The sequence below is a fragment of the Carassius gibelio genome, chromosome A13 (assembly GCF_023724105.1).
Source record: "Carassius gibelio isolate Cgi1373 ecotype wild population from Czech Republic chromosome A13, carGib1.2-hapl.c, whole genome shotgun sequence".
Lineage (NCBI taxonomy): Eukaryota > Metazoa > Chordata > Actinopteri > Cypriniformes > Cyprinidae > Carassius > Carassius gibelio.
The window spans coordinates 9,511,321-9,526,747 of NC_068383.1; the positions used below are offsets into that span (position 1 = coordinate 9,511,321).

The 15,427-nt window shown below is 35.5% G+C and overlaps 2 protein-coding genes across 2 annotated transcripts; one reads left to right on the forward strand and one right to left on the reverse strand.

The window, feature by feature from the left end:
* Nucleotides 1-1,463: 1,463 nt before the first annotated feature.
* LOC128026623 (V-set domain-containing T-cell activation inhibitor 1-like) lies at nucleotides 1,464-7,386 on the forward strand. The gene is made up of 4 exons (XM_052613864.1): nucleotides 1,464-1,705; nucleotides 2,736-3,083; nucleotides 3,517-3,792; nucleotides 5,183-7,386. Exons 1-4 carry the CDS (start codon nucleotides 1,660-1,662, stop codon nucleotides 5,305-5,307), a joined length of 795 nt encoding a protein of 264 aa, XP_052469824.1. The 5' UTR covers nucleotides 1,464-1,659; the 3' UTR covers nucleotides 5,308-7,386.
* A 5,255-nt stretch (nucleotides 7,387-12,641) lies between these two features.
* On the reverse strand, nucleotides 12,642-13,843 carry LOC128026582 (CD276 antigen-like). Its single transcript, XM_052613842.1, has 3 exons — nucleotides 13,834-13,843; nucleotides 13,326-13,673; nucleotides 12,642-13,041 (listed from the first exon to the last, which is right to left on the reverse strand). Exons 1-3 carry the CDS (start codon nucleotides 13,841-13,843, stop codon nucleotides 12,743-12,745), a joined length of 657 nt encoding a protein of 218 aa, XP_052469802.1. The 3' UTR covers nucleotides 12,642-12,742.
* Nucleotides 13,844-15,427: the final 1,584 nt, after the last annotated feature.

Below are 15,427 nucleotides of genomic sequence, written 5' to 3' on the forward strand. Positions count from 1 at the left end.
TATATATGTGTGTGTGTATGTATGTATGTATATATATATATATATATATATATATATATATATATATATATATATATATATAAATTGGTTAAATGAAGGGGATATGAATTCTTCATGAATGGCATATACTGTATATGAACACTCACCGTTCTCCCTCCCTCCTGTCTCCTGGACTCCCTCCCAACCCCAGTGTGGAAGTTTCCTCTCAATGATGACATATTTCCAGATGCTATAAACAAAGCAAAAAATTTCATATTTTAGTAATGAAAACATGACTATCTTAACCAAGCATTACAGTATGCTTTTCAATATTAATACTTTTAGTTTCCTTTTTTATTCGTCAAACCATTTTTATATTAAGCTTTTCTTTCTTTTTAATATTTTTATGTTATTAAATGATCTACAATTTATATTTTTTTGTTTAATTATGACTCTGTGAAGCACTTTGTATTACCCCAGTGCAAATAAATTTGCCTTGCCTAGTAATCTTCATCTTACCCAATACTTAATACCCAATACCAGGGGTGAACTGCTGCACATTTGGCAGAACACAACACACAATCTTCTGCCTTGTATTTGCTGAGCATTGTGAGCATGATAGTACTACAGCTGGCTGATCAGATCGCAGACACAGCAACAACACCAGGACTCTGTTATTATCATTCTTGGCGACTTTAATAAAGCAAATCTCTTACATGCCTCACCAGAGACAAAAATATTTTGAATCACTGCTACACCACAATACAGGACGCATATCGCTCCGTTCCCAGAGCAGCTTTAGGACCCTCTGGGAACCGCATTGGTGCTCCCCTGCTCAACCTTCAAGAACTCTATGCATCCAGAGTGAGGAAAAGGGCTCAGAAAATCACTCTGGATACCTCACATCCAAGGCATATCCTTTTTTAACTTTTTCAGTCTAGTCGGAGCTAGCACCAAACACCAGGACAGATAGACAAGAAAAGCATCTCCCTCCAGGCAATCTACCTTATAAACACAGTTATGAACATTGTGCAAGAAAAATGTGCAATACCACTTATATTTATTTGATACCACCCTTATTGTATTCCATCTATAGCACACCTATACATAATATTTTGTCTATTATCATGTACATGTGTATTTTATTAATATAGCTTTTTTTATTATCTGTGTGTTTTTTGTTGTTTTCTCTGTGTTCTGGAAGCTTCTGTCAAAACTTATTCCTTTTATGTGCAAACATTCTTGGTAATAAAGCTGTTTCTGACTGCTGACAGGCTTCGTTGCAAGATAATGCAATTATATTTAAATATGAAACATCACAGCCATCAGCTGTTTCAAGATGGTACTGCATTTCAAAACCAAAACTAATATTTCCCCATAAAAACTGCTATTTTATGCTTTTGATCCCTAGATGGGGCAGGCGTGTTGTAGCCTTTCATTCATTTCAAATTAGGACAACCTCCAAGTCACGCGCTCAAGTAAAGCCTTCAGCGGAGCACACTGTACATTGTTACTGTACGTGTACTCAAGCTTCTGTCCATGCATTTATTACAGATCACATAAATCGTGAAGAATAAACTTGAGGAAGATGGCTTGAAGTTTTATTTCTGACTGGCAGGTGAACAACGCTGCAATGAGCTGCTTTCTTATTTAAACCATGCTCCTGAACTCCAAGCGACCATGCTTTGGCTCTTCTTGTGCGTCGTGGTCGGGGATGTTCTTGTGGGTAAGACTTACATTTAATATAAAAGAAATCGGAGAAGTGTTATAATACACAACATTGTCATTGTGTCATACGTGTGTAGGCTACATACTTTGGAAATAAAGTAGGCTACACTAACGAATATATATATATAGAGAGAGAGAGAGAGAGAGAGAGAGAGAGAGAGAGAGAGAGAGACAAAGCCTTGATGGAAATGGCCAAGCAACTGTTGGATATATAACATTTTAGTGAGAAAGCAGTTTTACTAAATGAATACTGGGATATTAAGTGTTTTAATAGTGTTAATGTAATCACAATTTTTTTATAAAGTTTAAAGTAAAGTTTAGATTAATGTCTGGGTCTGGCATGATGATGATTGAAGGATGTTAAAACGTTCTAAGACAGTTTTAATGTGACCTTTATTTAAGTAAGTTTTTTTTTTCATTAGTCTTGTGACATACAAGTCAGCTTAACTTTACTTTATAAAAATGAACTTAACTGAACTGAATCTTAAAATGTTAACTTGATTGAACTTACTGTTTGTCTTTCCTCTCCTGACTAGTCAAGTAAAATATTTTGGCAGAGCTGAATTGGACTTAAGACAGATTCCAGTTGCTACATGTCCTGTAAATAAAGAGTTATGGCAGGCTTCTTTATTTTCATTTCTTCTTCTTGTTCACTGGGTTTGGCTTTTTGATAGTTCAGTCCCTGTAATATATCTAAAATAATTACATGTTAAAGAAAGAAGGTATAATTTAAGTCAGTAATAATGGAAAAACTGAGGATCAAACCAGTGATGTGATCTCTTGGTTGCAACCCTACTTTGGTCATTTATATTTAAGGATTTTGCAAGCCACATATTCAGGGTTTTTTTTTCTCACAGCTCCAGATGTTTAAAGCTTGATACTGTGAACATTTCTGCTGTACCATTGCTGTCCAATGTTTGTTTCCATAATACGTCAAAAAAAAATGAAGGAAAACTTGATTATTTTAATGTATGAAATGTGCCCAGTGGTGTTTCTTCAAACGACTCTAAATTGTTCTCTCTCTCCAGCCACATTTGAGGTGATTGCCCCTAATAAACATCTGCTGGCAGTCCGAGGTCGTCCAGCTGTACTGGGCTGTGAGTTCACACCTGGTCCTGACCTGTCCAGCTTGGTCATTACCTGGCAACGTCAGGAGGACTCACGAGTTGTCCACAGTTTCTATTATCAACAGGACCAATTGGACCGACAATGTCCAAAATACCACAATCGGACCTCATTATATGTTTCAGAGCTTCATAAAGGAAATGCCTCTCTAAGAATTGCATCAGTTGAACTGAAAGATGCAGGTTGGTACATTTGTGTAGTCAGCAATGAAAAGGGAACAGGAAGAGCCTTGATGGAAGTGACTTATGGAGGTATGTATATGATGGACATAGAAGAGAATATGTTGACCTAGCAGCGTCTTTTTCATGCATATTAAATGATTAAATTATCATACATGTTTTGTTTAAAGAAATGACAAAAAAAAAAGTATATTACCAAATGACATTCTGTTAACTATTCTTCCACATGCATTCTCAGAACACCATACTAAAATAATCAGATAATCAGTTATATATATATATATATATATGTTCACCGTGGTTTTGTAGTGGATGTATCATATTTCAGCTTTCTTAAGGTCACAAAAATCTTTGAAATATAAAATATATTTAAAAAAAATTGGATTTCAAGTGAACATTTATATAGTGTTTCAGTTATACTTTGCTGTAAAATATTTGATCAGCTAGACATTACTTACGATGTACATTTCAACACATTACAGCTGATTGTGTTTGTGTTTCTCAGCTCTTTACTCTGAACCCAGGTTAAGCTTCCATGTAAACTCCTCTGCTTTGAAAATGCAGTTTGAGACAGAAGGTTTCCCCAAACCTGAGGTGATCTGGCTGGGGGAACACAACCAGAACATCAGCCATTACATGGAAATCCACGACCAAACAGAAGATGGACTTTATCTCATAAAGAGCAGCTATGAGGCTCAGAAGCCAGTGGTTAATGTCACATTTACACTAAAGAATCACCTCCTGAACCAGAACCTTCAGAGAACAGTGTGCCTCAGCTTTGGTAAATATCTTTATTTACTTTGTGCAATAGGTGTGTGAGAGGGTGGCAGTTAAAGGCATGTTATTCTTTACTCCATTTATTTAAGACATGTTTGACTTGTTGATTTAATGTGAATTGTTGGAATCATATTATATATAACAAAGAACTGCTTTGTCTGCTTAAGGCTGGATCTTAGAATTACCCAACCTCAAATAATTATGGAAAGAGTAAGACAGTGATTCAATTGTTACAGTTAGAGACATGATTTTTCCAGTTTTGTAATGCTGATGTCTGCGTTAGTGACTCTGCACATACAGACAAACCTGAATATATTCAAACGCCTTCAACATTTCATATATTATCACAGTTTATTCGCTACGGTTTAGACAATGGTAATAAAATATGACAAGAGCTCAGAGTTAAACAGTGTCAGAACACATTAATCTCGATCATTCCAGAAAGCAAGACATGGTCAGGTCAAAGTGGCTGAAAAATGTTTGGTCCAAATTATTTATACATTTTACTGGTACTCCAATGTATGAAGAATTTTTGTGTGTAATATGTCCCAGACCAGTTTACTTTTTTTGCCATCCTCACTTACATAAATGAACTATAGTGTCCTGCACCCAATAGTAAAAAAAATATATATATATTTGGTGTCTGAATAATTTTTAACTGTATTTGTACACTTTTTTAATATAGCTGAGAGGTCATAACATGACACCTATCTTCTATTGGTCACATGTCTTAATAACCTAATATGAATTTACTAACCTTGACCTGCCACACTTTCATATGTATGAATGAATGTCAGTGGAACAAAAAGTGTAAGATGTCATCCTCTGTATTCAGACATACTGTACATTTTTTAGCGTACTATATAATAGGAAAGTAGGTATATTCGGATGCAGCGTTGTAGTCTCGACTACTGATGAACTGATGAGTCAGGAATCATATTGAGGTTTTCCTACAGGAACATGGTTGGGAAACACCGATAATTAGCAGTCCTGTTTTTTTCCTAAAACATAAATATATTTCAAGAAAAGGCATTAACGTACTAGAATTTATACAGCATAAAGGACGTGCCCATTTGAGTTGATAAATATTCTGACTAGCCACAAGTGTGTCAACAAGATCAGTGATTTTAAATGTTTATTTAAAAAATAATAATAATGAAAATAGTTGTCTGAGAGATTGTACATATACTGTACTGTATATAGTACATATCCAGGGTTTGAAAGCTCAGTAATTTTTGTAATAATAAGTTTGAATGATTTTGTTCAAGCACTGTATCTTTTTTATATGGTGTGATTATTATACTGGATGTAGATTTGGATCTGGATTTAACAGTTGATTTGACACTATCAAACAAATGCCACATATTAAACCAAATGATCTTTTTCTGTTTCAGATGAGGACACCACAGACCATACGATTATTGTACTTGCTGTCCTGTCAGTGGTTTGCATTCTCCTGTTCATTGGCATCATTGGGTTAGCAGTGCACAAGCAGAACAAGCAGAGATCTTCGATGTGATGAACCATGACAGTTAATGAACGGTGTTGGAGCTGTTCCCAAAAAGTCTGCAGGCATGTTTAGACTTGTGCTAAACATTACTGGGATTATTCATGAGATGCAAGCAGAGCAAATGTTAATTAAAGCTGCAGTAGGTAACTTTTGTAAAAATATATTTTTTACATATTTTTTAAACCTGTCATTATGACCTGACAGTAGAATATGAGACAGATAATCTGTGAAAAAATCAAGCTCCTCTGGCTCCTCCCAGTGGTCCTATTGCCATTTGCAGAAATTCATCCACTCCCGTTAAGAAACAACCAATCAGAGCTGCGGTCCGTAACTTTGTTTGTGTTTAAAATGTAGAAAAATGTATATAGTAAGCGAGTACACCATGAATCCATTTTCCAAACCGTGATTTTGTCTTGTCCTGAATCACTAGGGTACACCTATAATAAGTGTTTATATTCGGACTATTTTAGATTGCTTCGGGGGTACCGCGGCGGAGTAATCCAGTACCTTTGTGATACTTCATAGACATAAACAGAGTGAAGTAGATCCGGCTACGATGTTCTTCCGCAAGACGCAAGGAGTTCTGTTTACTAACCGCTAGAGCAGTGGTTCCCAACCTTTTTCAACTCACGGCCCACACAACCAAACACATATGTTTGCGCGGCCCACTTCAAAAAAATTAACTGACCCCGCTATTGTTGGGTTAATAACTTAGTACTCAGAAGCTAGATTTTAAACTACATTTATTGAATAAACTAGGGCTGTGCGATATGGACAAAAAAAAAAAAAAAACTATCGCGATTTTTTTGATCAATTTTGCAATTGTGTTTTTACAGTCATAAATGCATTCAGGATTAATTTGAAACATATTTCCAAAAGAAAACCAATCAGAGCTTAATCAAAAAGTTGTAACATCTCTAGAACAGACATAAGTCAAAATTATCACTATAGTGAAGATGTAAAAAAATGTATAGACTTGTGGCAAAAAAAATAAATAAAAACAAATCCTGTATACAGGGACTTTTTTTTCTTTTTTGCCATGCATTGTTCATAGAGCTCATTAATTGTAGCGGTGCCTCAGGTGTTTGCAGTGTGTATACAGTATGTGTATGCGGTCAGCAGTGAGAGCGCATAAATATAACGCGAAAGCACATTAAAATAATGTACGAGTGCGAATCTCTCTGTTCGCAGCAGATTTCCTTTGCTCTGTCACAAAACCGGTCGTGCTTGCTCAGATACACGCTGCTCTGCGCGGAGAGAGTGTGCGCACTTAAAACGTGTCTCCTCTCACTTAAACTGCATCCTGTTCACTAACAAATTCACTTTATGCTCATGTGTTAGACTTGAATTATTTTCGCACGTTTTTATTTCTAGCCTTTTACCGCAGTGAGAACGCTCTGATCCGTCAACATTGGCTCAGAAAAAAGGCGCATCACAGACAGTATGTGAACCTGGAGTTAGGCATATGCGCACGCTCAAATCGTGATTTTAGGTTGTTTTCTTTTAATCGCACAGCCCTAGAATGGACTGGAAATGAACAGAAAATAATTGGCGGCCCACCTGCAATACCACCGCGGACCACAGGTTGAAAACCACTGCGCTAGAGCATCAAAAGTTACCTACCGCAGCTTTAAACTATACTTGCATAAACTGAAAATAATTGCAAAAGATGCTAATGTTCGAAAGAATGGATTTCTAAATAATTTACACAGGTTTCAAAAAATGTCAGAGTCTGTAAGTGGGAGTCATATGGATATGTGCTAAAAGTCATTTCCAAATCTTTTTACTGTGTACATTCTAACCATTGCAGTCTGTCCTTAAGCCCTTAGAGAAATGTGTAATCCTAAATTTCTGTCCTCTAGCCATGTTTCCTAGCAACAAATATAAGGAGAGTAATATAATTCAGAGTATACTGGTGCTGATGGCTGTTTTTCCCACACAGTAGATTTAGAACAAATTATAACCCAGCATCTGTTTAACCATCTGTTAACTTACCCATTAATTATGCATTAATCCAGCACATACTGTAGCAGTAATTTAATTTCTCATGGCTGCTTATCAAATAAAGCTTGTGTTAAATGACTATGACCTGATCATTGTTTCAGTTTCATCTTTTTAAGACTATATTTGTCTTGGTTAAAAACCAGGAAATGGGTTTAAAAAAGAAATGCATTTGAATGCATTTCCTCCCATTTTCATTTTCTTTGTTTATCTACATTATATGCTGTTGGTAGTGTGGCACAAGGCTAAATTGACGAGCAAAAAAACAAAACAAAAAAACAAAGTACCGTTTCATTCTTTCCTTGGTGCTGTAAAGGAGTGAAGCATTTTTTTCCATTCACGTAGCGTGGACTATTTTGATAATAAAAATGACCTCATGTGCACTTTCGATGGGTTAAATGCAGAGCACAAATTCTGAGTCTGGGTCACCTGACCCAGCTGAATGTCAAGTTACTTTCACTCACTCACTATCTAAGTTTAAGTTTAGTAACAGCAGCACCCTCTGTACTTCACATTAAATTTTACACCGTTTACGAAAACTAAATGTAGACATTAATTTGTAGCAGACAAACATTGGATTATTGACATTGAGACAAAATATGTTACAGCCCTTGGACTCCACATGTTGTAACAAAAGATTAAGTTTGTGTCAAAAAACACATTTACAAAACATTACAAGCTCTGTTACATAACCTCGGTTCCCTGAGATAAGTAGTAATGGGTCGTTCTTGAAAGATTCATTCATTTTGAACAAATCTTTAATGTGACTTAAGAAGAACAAGTCGTCTCGGGGAGCGATTCGTTCAGTCGCACATGCACAAAATTCTATAGGTTATGTACTGGATTTAGTTTAGTAGTTCACCTGTATCAGTCAGTGCAATCTTGAGCCAGAAAAAGGGAATTGATTAGTTAATCTCTTGAGTCTCTGGGTTTTTCGAGGTGTTCATTCATCCCGGGACAGACCTATAAGCTTTAACCTATGCAGTCTTTTAATATAACCAACTCTTTATTACCTTTGTTACAACATTCAGTGTATGGAAAATAACCATCATGACAGAAATTCACACATTTATAAACTGTAAGAAGTAAAAAGCTACAATTTGAGACCAGAAATGCAGTAACTGTAAGAGTAAATAATAATTATAATAATGATTATGTTAAAGGGTTAGTTCATCCAAAAATGAAAATTATGTCATTAATAACTCACCCTTATGCTGTTCCAAACATGTAAGGCCTCCTTTTATCTTCGGAACACAGTTTAAGATATTTTAGATTTGGTCCAAGAGCTCTCAGTCCCTCCATTGAAGCTGTGTGTACGGTATACTGTCCATGTCCAGAAAGGTAAGAAAAACATCATCAAAGTAGTCCATGAGACATCAGAGGGTCCGTTGGAATTTTTTGAAGCATCGAAAAAACATTTTGGTCCAAAAATGGCAAAAACGACGACTTTATGCAGCAGTGTCTTCTCTTCCGTGTCTGTTGTGAGAGAGAGTTCAAATCAAAGCAGTCTGGATATCCGGTTCACGAACAAATCATTCAGTTCACCAAAACGAACTGAATCATTTTAAACGATTCGCATCTCTAATACGCATTAATCCACAAATGACTTAAGATGTTCACTTTTTTAATGTGGCTGACACTCCCTCTGAGTTCAAACAAACCAATATCCCGGAGTAATGCGTGCACTCAAACAGTACTCTGACTCTCAGACTAAATGTAAAATATCTTAAACTGTGTTCCGAAGATAAAAGGAGGTCTTACATGTTTGAAACAGCATTAGGGTGAGTTATTAATGACATAATTTTCATTTTTGGATGAACTAACCCTTTAATAATAATAACTATGAACCCATTTGTAACGAAGCTTGTAAATTCATTTCTCTATTCAATGCTGTCATGCCACAAGACAAAAGAACAAACATAGGTTAAAGCTTTTTTGCAGTATTTTTTTATTTATTTTTTTTTACAATACAAACATTAAAACATTAAGACAGTATGCTTAAAATCATGAAGACAAAAACATAAAAAATAAAATAAAAAAAGAATGTACACACAGATTTGTTGCCAGAGTAACTTTTTTACACAGTCTATGGTCAAAGCTTAAGGGGCTGTCAAGTGATGAAGGAACGACTCAAACATTGACTTGATAGATTAATAATATCCATCTTTATGTGACACAAACTCAAACACTTCTGGTTTAACATATTTAACCAAAGTATCAAGATTTGCACTTGTTTCTTCTCAGTGGTTCGGCGAACAGTGGCGGTGAAGCTCAGCTCTTTCCCTCTGATGAACCATGAAAGTTAATGAGGGTGGTGTTGCTATGTGTAAAGCTTTGCAAGGCATGTTTCATCTTGTTACATGGTTATATATCCAATGCAATGGCATAGTATTAGAGTTTAGCACGGGGGGCCACACTGAGCCAGTTGATTTGGTCAGTCACACTTTTAAACACATTTTAGAGTTTCCATAGTAAGTGTATTGGAGCATTTATGTTTTGTAACAAACAAGAAAGGGCTTAGAAAATAATTGGTCATGCCATCCATTCATTACAAATCTAAGCCAAACTGCCAACATTCCAACTGTTGTCATTACACCTATTTCAAATAAGCGTCCTTCTAGATTATCTTAGAAACTACAGTATTATCTGTTGACCGTTAAGGGCTTATTTTCCTGGAGCCGTCTGTGTTGACACAGTAAATGCATAAATTCTATGTTCTCTAGGCACTTGTCCTCAACTAGCAATGAATAGTGACGAGACTGCAATGATGACAGCATAGGTAACAACTTTGATGAATTTTACAAAAAATATATCATGGATGATAAATAACATTTGTGTGTATTTAAGGGTTTATGAAAAATTTATACTACTTTATTTTGATTTAATATTTAAATGAGCAATGCCCCAAGCAATGCCAGCAGTTTTATTTTGGAGTAATGATGGTTCAACATGCCAGGAAAGGCCATGGTGATGACAGAAAGAGATTGGAGGTTCATAGGTAGGACTTTATTTGTTTTCTTAACAGTAAAAACATCACAACAGCAAAAAGAATGACAACCAGTATTAAGAGAATAATGACTGAAGTGCTTCCATCATCTCCATCTGAAACTGAAAAAGACAAATTGTTAGTTATAAGCTGTACATCAAAGCTTGCGTCAATTCTACCTCAAACCATACTAATTGTTGAACTGGGTTTAAATCATTTAACCCCAAATTGAAATCAATCTTCAGATAAAAACAAGTTATTACTTGAAGAGAGAATCATAATTCCCGGAAAATTACTAACTGAAAATCAAAGACCCTGCAGAGACATGTAGGAAATTGAACACTAAGAAACACTAAGATAAAATGCCACAACTTACTAATGTATTGAACAGCTAAAATCACCCTTGAATAGCAAGTGAGCTTATATGTTTTATTCTTCCAAGAATCCAGAAGTGAAAATGTAGTGATAGATTTCATAAGTATAATTTGATCATTCAGTCAAAAAAAAAAAAAAAACCCAGAAAATTCAGTAACCTGAGAAAATATTTTTGTTTTCAGTTGACCATCTCAGGATTCAAATTAGTGACACAATGTAACCTAAATGGAGGTTACTACACAAACTAGGTTTTCAAACCAATGTGACTTGCATGTAACATAATCATTCACAGTAACTTGATACTAATAAGACTTACCCCGGCCCCAGTCACAACACAGCATCATCTTCCTTGTGTTTTTAATTTTACATAATGTATAGCTGTTTGTTGAGCTTGTGTCAAACCTTAATTTATGTTTCCAGTGTGGTTGTCTTTACTAAGCCAACAGATATAAGTTTTTTTTTAATGTAGCCAGTTCTTTTATCATCTTTTTCTTTTTGTAATTTTAATCTTATAAGCCTGCTTTTCCGTTTAAGTGGTAATGTGGTATGAGTCTGAATTAACCTGCAAAACTGGTTAAAAACATTCTGATTCATTCTTTTTTTCTAAAATCTGTGCCTGCAAAAAATCTGCTCACATGGAAAGTCCCTCACATGTTTGGGCAATTCTGTACCTCCAGCTGCATTTAGCTCTTTTTAAGTAGTTTTACCATATTTAAAGGGATAGTTCACCCAATTTGCAAAATTATGTCATTAATAACTTACCCTCATGTTGTTCCTAACCCGTGGGACCGCCGTTTATCTTCGGAAAACAGTTTAAGATATTTTAGATTTAGTCCGAGAGCTCTCAGTCCCTCCATTGAAGCTGTGTGAACAGTATACTGTCCATGTCCAGAAAGGTAAGAAAAACTTCATCAAAGTAGTCCATTTGACATCAGAGGGTCCGTTAGAATTTTTTGAAGCATCGAAAATAAATTTTGGTCCAAAAATTGCAAAAACTACGACTTCTTTCAGCATTGTCTTCTCTTCCGTGTCTGTTGTGAGAAAGAGTTCAAAACAAAGCAGTTTGTGATATCTGGTTTGCGAGCGAATCATTCGATGTAACCGGATCTTTTTGAACCAGTTCACCAAATCGAACTGAATCGTTTAAACGATTCATGTCTCCAATATGCATTAATCCACAAATGACTTAAGCTGTTAACTTTTTTAATGTGGCTGACACTCCCTCTGAGTTCAAACAAACCAATATCCTGGAGTAATTCATGCACTCTGAATTTCATCTTCAGTTCTCTCTTCACAGCAGTTCAGTCAGTGTACTGTTTAAGTAAATGAATTACTCTGGGATATTGGTTTGTTTTAACTCAGAGGGAGTGTCAGCCACATTAAAAAAGTTAACAGCCTAAGTCATTTGTGGATTCATGCGCATTGGAGACGTGAACCGTTTAAAACCATTCAGTTCGGTTTGGTGAACTGTTTCAAAAAGATCCGGTTACATCGAATGATTTGTTCACGAACCGGATATGACGAACTGCTTTGTTATGAACTGTCTTACAACAGACACGGAAGAGAAGACAATGCTGAATTAAGTCTTAGTTTTTGCTATTTTTGGACCAAAATGTATTTTCAATGCTTAAAAAAATTCTAACGGACCCTCTGATGTCCCATGGACTACTTTGATGATGTTTTTCTTACCTTTCTGGACATGGACAGTATACTGTACACACAGCTTCAATGGAGGGACTGAGAGCTCTCGGGCTAAATCTAAAATATCTTAAACTGTGATCCGAAGATAAACGGAGGTCTTGCGGGTTTGGAACAACATGAGGATAAGTTATTAATGACATAATTTTGCTATTTGGTTTAACTATCCCTTTAAATCCATTCAGTCATATAGCACCTATTCAGTGTTATTTTCACAGGCTTTGAACATATAATTCTATACAGCATGCATTCATTTGAGAAAAACCATACATTACAATGGCTGTTATACTTCCATAATTATGGTGTATAGATTTGATTTTAAATATCACAATTTTACATTGCTAACCGTGTTCTATAGTGAATGCCTTCTGACATGCACTTAGTTCAGAGTGAAAGAAGGTCTTTACCAAAGCTGAGGCACACTGTTCTCTGCAGGTTCTGATTCAGGAGGTGATTCTTTAATGTAAATGTGACATTAACCGCTGGCTTCTGAGCCTCATAACTGCTCTTTATGTAATAAAGTCCATCTTCTGTTTGGTCGTGGATCTCCAGGTGATAGGTGAGATTCTGGTTATTTTCCCCCAACCAGATAACCTCAGGTTTGGGGAAACCTTCTGTCTCAAACTCAACTGTCACAGTAGTGGAGTTCACATAAATGTTGAGCCTAGGCTCTGAATAAAGGGCTAGAAAACACACAAACATGCACACATTCAGAGATTAAGTATACAGTTGTACTGTAAATAACAGTAAATTCTACACAACTCTGTACCGAATAAGCTGTCTGTGTTGGATACTTTATTATTTTGTGAGCTATCCACAGATGCAAATATTTGTATGGAAGAAGGGTCTATATATGATTAATTAAGTTAACTTCACTTCAGGTTCATCTATGTTCATGTTCAAGCTATAATATAAAACACATTTATTTTTATACATATATTCTGTTTATTTTAAGCTTATAACATACCCCCATAGTCCAGCTCTATCAGAGCCTTTCCAGTCCCTTTAGCATTGCTCACTTGACACAGGTACAGGCCTGCATCCTTTGGTCCAACTGGATTTATTCTTAGAGAGGCATTACCTTTACCAAGCTCTGACATATACAATGAGGTCCGGTTGTGGTATTCTGGACTCTGTCTGTCCAAATTGTCCTGCTGATAATAGAAACTGTGGACGACTTGTGAGTCCTCCTGCCGTTGCCAGGTAACAACCAGACTGGACAGTTCAGGATCAGATGTGAACTCACAGCCAAGTAGAGCTGGACGACCTCGGACTGCCACCAGACACCTTTCAGGAACATTCACCTTAAAACAGGCTATAAAAATGTGTTCAAGCAGTTAAAGTTCATGAACAATAGTCTATTATTTCAAACAAGTTACACTATATAATCTTTCATTATATCATCAGTTTTTTGTTTTGTTTTTATGGTTTCAGTGTGTTTCTTCTAAACAGTGTTCTTTTAAAACACATCTAACACATATTCATGTATACGAGGGCTATAAGATGTCACACAAAATGATATTCAAACTCACATTAAACCCTTTTAACATTAAATAAAGCACATAATCAGTGCCTGGGATTATCATTGTCATATGGTGTTGTTCCAACCATGACATTGCAGAGATAGAAACTGAATAGGCTACTGAACACTCCTGTTTGAAAAAATAGGTATTTAGACACAGGTATAGCCTACTCAAGATACAAAGGTTCACTTACTTCTACATACATGTAAGCCATAGAATGTTTGAAACAGAATTAGTCGATCTAATAGGCAATCTAATCTAACAGAACGCATTATTAAAAAGCTGTAGGATGCTATAGACAGTTTGAGAAAAATTAGACTCTCCCCCCGTCAGGTGCTTTACTACGGTTCCCGGGAGATGCCATGGTCGGTTCACTTAGTTTTGTCATGGCCACGACATAATAACTCGTGGGAACATAATATGTCATGGCCACCAGATATTCATTTTTCATTTACAAATGAAGCTACTTGAATCATTAATTCCTCAACGACACACAACAGTATCTATATAATTATGGTCTATTGATTAGCTGATATATAAAATGAAATATATGTTACATTTAAACTGCATTCCAGCAAAAATTCCAGTCAACATATTCAATGCTTGATTTGCATGTTAAGTATTTACAGTAGGCTACTATTTACCAAAGTATTCAGAACGTTTAGTAAAGAGATGGAAATGAAGCAAAAAATTAACATAAATGGATATAAATATAACCAATAATAATAGTCTAATCATAATAATATACAAATATTATGGGGAAAAGATGATCAGTTAATAGACTCTTGTAGGCCTATTTTATATTATGCATTTTATTGACCATGACAAAACTATAAGTGAACCGACCATGTCATCTCCCAGGCATCGTAAAAGACTGAAGAAAACAGGATAAAACATAATCTTGCACCAGCCCATATTCATTTTTTTTAACTACTCATGACCACCTTTACTAGAAGAATTTATCAAGTTTTATTGAAGTCTGCTTTATTGTGGTGCATTTTGTTGAACTTGATGTAGAAATTATAATAGGTCATCTGTTAAGGGACTCGACTTTCCCCTATAGATTTATCTAACAACTGAGGCATGTTGTTTCTAAATGTGCAGGCTGTTGTTTTTCATAACAAAGGCTATATAGATAAAGAACAACAAAAAAGTAATTATTGGCCTGGTAATGAATAATAGGCTAGCCTTATTATAACAAATGCTGTTAAGAACTATGGTACATTTTCATAAGAGCAAGCACAAGCCAGAATCATTAAGAGCCTGATGAACTGTTAAGGAGTAAGAAATAAACTATATTAATATAAGAAAATGATAAGATTGACTTCCTATTGCATGTTGAAGTAGAACATTTTGTCAAACTATGAGTGCCTATAGGCTATCTGTAAACAAGTAGCCAATTGTTAACAAGGTTATTACTTTATTGCAGTTATGTTATTAACCAACTTTGCATGTGTGGATGAATGCACTAATTTTTTTTGGCTACTTCACAAATTTTACGAATAACTTAATTTCTAAACTGCTTTAATTTGTAGCAGACAAATAT

Excerpts from the sequence above, each read along its gene's own strand:
- LOC128026623 (XM_052613864.1), top strand. The coding sequence starts at position 1,660 with ATGCTTTGGCTCTTCTTGTGCGTCGTGGTCGGGGATGTTCTTGTGG. Across the intron at positions 1,706-2,735 it reads GGTCGGGGATGTTCTTGTGG|CCACATTTGAGGTGATTGCC; the intron begins GTAAGACTTACA and ends CTCTCTCTCCAG. Across the intron at positions 3,793-5,182 it reads AACAGTGTGCCTCAGCTTTG|ATGAGGACACCACAGACCAT; the intron begins GTAAATATCTTT and ends TTTCTGTTTCAG.
- LOC128026582 (XM_052613842.1), bottom strand. Across the intron at positions 13,042-13,325 it reads GATAGAGCTGGACTATGGGG|CCCTTTATTCAGAGCCTAGG; the intron begins GTATGTTATAAG and ends TGTGTTTTCTAG.